We start from the raw sequence: 6,000 nt of genomic DNA, 5'->3' as shown, positions 1-6,000 counted from the left end.
ATATTGTCATAAAAAACTTGCAGGAGTTCGCCTTGCCATATCTTGATGTAGCAATTTTTTCGTACAGCTGGGAACAGTACGTATCACACCTCAAACAGGTGTTCTCATGGTTGAGGGAAGCTGGCTTAACGATGAAAGCGGAAAAGTGTAGATTTGGCTGTTCGCAAGTCACTTATCTGGGTCATGTTGTTGGCCAGGGCACGAGGTGGCCGGCCGAGCTGAAAATAGCTACGATTGGAGAATTTTCACAGCCGCGCAAGAAAACAGACATTCGTTCATTTTTGGGACTTGTGGGGTGCTATCAATGGTACATTCCAAATTACTTGCAAATGGCAAGTCCTTTAACGGATGCCCTCAGAAAGGGAGCACCGAATAGCGTGCACTGGGATAAGGACAAAGAGAAAGCTTTCCAAAATTTGAAAATGCTATTGGTTTCTCGCCCTGTGCTTCGCGGGCCAGACTACGCAAAGGAATTCATAGTTCAATGCAACGCAAGCGACAGAGGTATGGGCGTGGTACTCAGCGAGGTTGGCGACGATAATGAGGAACATCCTATCCTCTATGACAGCCGTAAACTAACTGTAAGAGAGGAAGCCTACAGCGCTTCAGAGAAGGAATGTGCTTGTTTAGTTCGGGCAGCCCAGAAGTTGTGTTACTTGTACGGAGCGAGGTTCCTCTTCGAGACCGACCAATGTCCTCTGACGTGGCTCAATCAAATGTCACACAAAAATGGCCGCTGCTTGCTCTGATGGAGCCTCACTCTGCAAGAGTACAGCTTCTCCGTTAGATAAGAAGGGAAAGTTGCATAGCAATGCGGATGGTTTGAGCAGGCTAATTTGAATTCTGCGTTTAGGGATCCCACCTAAATTCTGGGGTTATTGTTAATTTTGTTAAGCCAAGAAGATCTCCTCTCATTTAGCAGGACTCCCTCCATGATTGCCCAATTTGTCAGCACGAAATTCCTTCCAAATTGTAGTAGCGAAATGCACCATTTTTTGTTTCTGCACTTCTGTTTTCTTTGAAGCCTAGCAGGTCTAAAGCGAGATCCAAGATACATCATCTCTGCGCAGAGCTGTGTTGTGGGGTTCATTTTGCAGTTGCCTGTCCTTGTTGGATGTTTTGGGGCGGTGTCATCATTTCACAGCTGGTTGCTGCAAGCCAAGGAATCCCCCCCTTGCCACCAACCATTCTCTTCCTGCCCAGCAGTTATCAGCAATGGCCGGCCAGTAGAGATTTTCCGGGCCATGGAGGAGCTGTTACGAATGGCCTGCAAGGGTACCGGCATACAAAATTTTCCCAGCCGGCCGCAGCTGCGAGCTTCCCAGAAGCGACCATGGAAGCCTTCCCCATCTGCCGCGGTGACTTGTTTTGTAGGGACGACGATGTGCCGCATCAACACCCCTCGGCGCCGCTATGACTAAACGTGGTCGGCAGACCAAGTATTGTTCGTGGATTCGCCGTGGCCGCCACGGGCTGTTTGAAGCAGGGGAGCCCCTGGAAGATATTTTTCGCTGCCTTCTCACGCAGCTCAGAAGTCATGGACAGATGCGGCGGCCATTGTCTGCGGAATCAACACTGGGATGAAGAGGCGCCTGCTCGGGGCAAGACACGTGTCTGCGAGAACCTGCTCACTTCAGCATGGTCAGCAAAACTTGTGCGGAAGTGTGTATAAACCCTCCCCCTCAAAGACGGGTCGGCTACAATAACTGAACACTCCGAATTGGTAGCAGGTTGAACAGCAGTTTTTCCCTCACCTAGGGATCTAGGGAGGACAGTGTTTATAAGCAGCTGTTGTGCGGCTGCTGACTGTGCATTCCTCTTTCAGTCATGTTAGACTGATCACTTGTAACTTCTCAAGTAAATAATGCAAATAAATCCCATATTCCTCGTTCTTGATGAGAACAAGTCTCTCCCTTCAACGTCCTCAGCGTAATTAAGTTGGACGACAGCATGGGCCAGCTACCATCTATTTCATGCCCGACTACAAACATGACAGTACGCGTTCCACAGCAAGCTGGCAGCTGGCAACTTGAATGCATTTGGTGTAGTAGAAAATTGTATTTGAATTTTCTTATTGTTGCAGTTGAACCGTAAAACAGTCTGCCGGCACTGAGCAATGACAAAATGAATGGCCACCCCAAGAAACGGCTCCCTCGGGTAACAGAAGTCAGTCTTGAAGGCGATGCAAACAGCGGACGTGATTGCAGGAGCTGGAAATATGTCATAGCCGCCATGCATCGTTTTGCCTTTGCATGTGCGTTATGGTGGCTAGATGTGCGTGCTTTTATTCTGTCTGTGCATCTCAGCACATCTCTATGGTGTGCCATTTTTTGTTGCGCAAGTAAAGGAATTATGGGTGCAATTCAACGGTGGCACTGTTGCTATACCGTTGCATGCCAGAGCATGCAGATGTGGTTACAGTGTACTAGTACACTGTAACGTGGCCTCCAAGTGTTTCAAACCAGTTGACACATAGGTGGCCCCTCAGTTTCTGAGGTCGATTTCAAATTGAAATTTCACGTTAAAATGTCTGCCGATAGCCTCCCCCCCTTTCTTGTCTGTATTGGGCCCTCTGCTCTTAGTCACAAATATAAACTTAGACCTGTTGGACGACCATATCATGGCCTCTTTAAAGCCACTGTGTTGTTTCTCACGTGCCACTGGAACCTTGTGCACAGTCGAATGCACCATGTACAAACACAAGGTTCTTGCATCTCCGTAAACGTAGATCGCTGCTAGGGCTCTTGCATGAGCAGCTTCCTCGTTCACTGGTTAGTGCAGCCGACAACGGCACAGTGCCGTTCGGGTGAACAACCATTGTACACACCGCTCAGAAAATGTAAGATGACAGAACACCTACGCAAGAATACGTCTAAAAACAATATGCGAACATGCACCGCAAGTGCACCGATTTTCTCCCATCTCCTGCAGTCCTCACCAGAAGGCAGCACCTGGTGTCGTGAGTAGCGGCACATTGTACGAGTTTCCCGTTCTAGCTTTGAGCTACTTTCAGGTGGGTACTAACGTCCCCTTTACCACTGACAATGCCAGTAAACTGTTGCAAAACACATATGCCAGACTGAAATTAGAATAAAATTGTTTCTTTGTATGTAGCACTTGATGGCAGGAAAAAGTGGTTAGAGTTTTCACTTGTCTGCTGTAGTAGTGAAATGCTTGTGAAAGTTCTCATTTGTACAGGCAGCAGTTATCCCCACTTCTTCCTTTTTGTGCAACTACTCAGGGAATCTAAAATTTGGTTGGTAATTTACAGAACTTGGTGTTCATCAGGTTCTTATGGCAGTCATTGGCAAATATATAGTATTGTCCACCATTCTCCTAGGCTGATGGGGTTGAATTCAGCATAGATTATGAAAACGCCTCTATGAGCAACATGTTTGGTATTATGCAAGCATCATTATAACCTGTGGTAAAGGAAGAGGGTTGCATTTGCCCGTTATGCATTGTTAGGAATGGCCTGCCGAGGTGGCAACATGCAAGTTTTCGTAGCCAGCTGCAGCTGCGAGCGTGGCGAGCTTCCCCGAAGATACCATGGAAGCCTTCAATACCTGCCGCGGTGACTCGTTTCGTAGGGGCTGCGAGGTGCCGCGTCAACAACCCCTCGGCGCCGCATGACTAAACGCGATCAGCTATTGTTAGTGAAATCGGCAACGCCTTCGCGGTTCGACTGAAGCAAGGGGATTTCCTGGAAGGAGATGTCTTGCGGTGCCTTTTCACGGGCCTTTGAAGACGCCAGACAATGGGCAGCGGCGGAGGCCACTGTGCGAGGTCCGCTCTGGAATTTAGAGGTGCCAGCTGGGGTCGGGCGTGACCACCTGGCTACGGGGATGCAGGACAATGGACAACACGACGGCTGCGTTGCGAAGGTCAGCTCCGAGTGCAGTGAAAGTGCGTACGTGTGTATGTAAACCGTCCCGCAGAGAGGCGGCTTGTTTACGATGATGTCGAACGTTTTGCCTCACCTAGGGATCTAGGGAACACGAAGTGTTTAAAAACGGCTGGTTGTCGGCTGCTAGTGCGTGCTCGTTGTCATGCTCTGTGCTCGTCAATGTACTCGTGAGCTGTGAGCTCGTTTGCTGTATGCTTCGTCTTGCGGGCTCCGTTTGGGAGTCGCGCTAAACTGTGTAAATGTATCCCATGTTCAAATGTAAATACTGTAAATAAACCCTGTTCACGTAGTTCCTCCCAAGTTCCTCTCTACGACCTTCAACGCTTACAAATGGTGGCAGCGGCGAGATCGTCCGACAACTCCTACAGCATGAACCAATGCCAGTGTCATGAGTGACATTCCAAATTTGGGCTACCTATAGTAGTAGGATTCTTCAAAGACCATTTGGGTTATGTTGAATTCCAGTGATAGATCCAGATCAAGTTTTTTTTTCTCCTCTGTATGGAGCAATTCTATTTTAATGGCAGAATGAGAACGTGAGTTGTGTGTTCCAATGGCAGACTGGGACCAGTTACCAATTCCGGATCGCTCTGTGGAGCAAAAACATTTGCTCCGCAGAAATTGGCAGATTTGACCGGAAGTCCATGTGACGTATTTCCTTCACCCGCCTCTGCTTAGTGTCGCAGTCGCCTGTTTCTGGTCGCGGCAGCTATGGACAACATGGGAAACATGGATGCTATGTCGTGCCGTGCGTTTTTGTTCCTGCTCCTGGATAGTGACAGCTCAGACTCAGACTAAGTTCCCAAGTCCAGCGATGATTCTTCAGACACTGAAGAAAACCAAACTCGTGGAATGCTGGGATGATCCAGATTATGGTGGTGATGGCGGTGAGGCCTACCCTATCGACCTCTAGTCTAACGCCTTCTCACTTGATTTCCCTGTACTAAGTGCACCCATGGCAGCACTCATTCCATTCGCAGATTTCATGAGAGCGACCTCAGTCAGAATGATGCGCTCCCTGTTCATGATCCAGCCGAGTACTCGCGATCTTCCATTGGAATTTAGCATTAGATCTGCAAGCTCATTACGTACCCGTGTGCAAATGTTAGCATTCTTCTATAATATAGTTTCAAGAAAGACTCAAGCAAGCACCTTATTTGCACCACAGTTTAATGCGAAAAAAAAAAAGAATATGTTGGCAATGTAATGATGCTTCTGTGGAGTCAGTTGGCTAAAAATAGAAATAAACCTGTTTTATACAACACTTCTTTGCAGATTATGCATAAATCTGTGCAGCCACTTTCTGCTGCATGGCTACAAATGGTAATAAATCTGTTTCATACAGCACTTTCTGCAGATTATTCATAAAAGTTCCCCTTCGAAATAGAACTGAAATGGGTCCACACCTTGGATGTTGTTTTCCTTAACATACCTGCAATACAAAACAAGAGAGAAAACTGTTGACAGCTATTCAGCTTGACTAGTGTTGTTAAATTGCAAAGTACTCATGCAGCAGTTGGACATGGTCTGATACTTTCACACAACCCATTTCTTTTTTTTCCTGACACACTTGCAATCGCCTAATGAATAAGTTTCATGAGTGTGCTGGCGAAGCACAGCAAGCCCTATGGTTTTTGCTGTATGTGCCTAACAATAACGAAACAATAACAAGGTTTTCCTGTACGTGTCTAAACAATAACAAAAAAGATCTAGATGCTATGGTGTGAAAACATGAAGACACATGAAAGGCATACTGCAAGCACCAGTGGTGGTGTTTGTGGTGTGTATTTCATGTGTCTTCGTGTGTAGTATTTTTCATGCCATAGAATCCACATTAACTACATACCAACTAGCCCAAGCATCAGGACTACTGCAACAAAAAATTTTACACTGGCATCCAGTGACGAAGGTTACAGGAAATTACAAATTAAAGGCTTGCAGTGCTCCATGGGCATGCTCATGAGATGCTCATAAGCCGAGTGGCAACAGAGGTCCTATTTCCTAACAACCAACTTTATCTTTGCCTCTTACTGGGTGAATAGAATGAAAAATCAACTGGATTGTTATAATTCGCAGTCTGACGCAAGAAACTG

The 6,000-nt window shown here is 46.9% G+C and overlaps 1 protein-coding gene across 2 annotated transcripts in view; it reads right to left on the bottom strand.

Moving 5' to 3' along the window:
- Positions 1 to 5,056: 5,056 nt before the first annotated feature.
- LOC135906180 (uncharacterized) overlaps positions 5,057 to 6,000 on the bottom strand; it is a 95,214-nt gene continuing 94,270 nt past the window's right edge. For both annotated transcript variants that reach the window (XM_065437442.2, XM_065437443.2), the window contains one exon: positions 5,057 to 5,339. In XM_065437442.2, coding sequence (XP_065293514.1) covers positions 5,270 to 5,339 — 70 coding nt within the window. In that variant the 3' untranslated portion in view covers positions 5,057 to 5,269. The remainder of the gene's footprint in view (positions 5,340 to 6,000) is intronic.

The sequence above is a fragment of the Dermacentor albipictus genome, chromosome 1 (genome assembly GCF_038994185.2).
Source record: "Dermacentor albipictus isolate Rhodes 1998 colony chromosome 1, USDA_Dalb.pri_finalv2, whole genome shotgun sequence".
In the NCBI taxonomy this organism is placed as follows: Eukaryota; Metazoa; Arthropoda; class Arachnida; order Ixodida; family Ixodidae; genus Dermacentor; species Dermacentor albipictus.
Note: the sequence above shows the minus strand (reverse complement) of the source record. Positions and strands in the feature narration are given on the sequence as shown.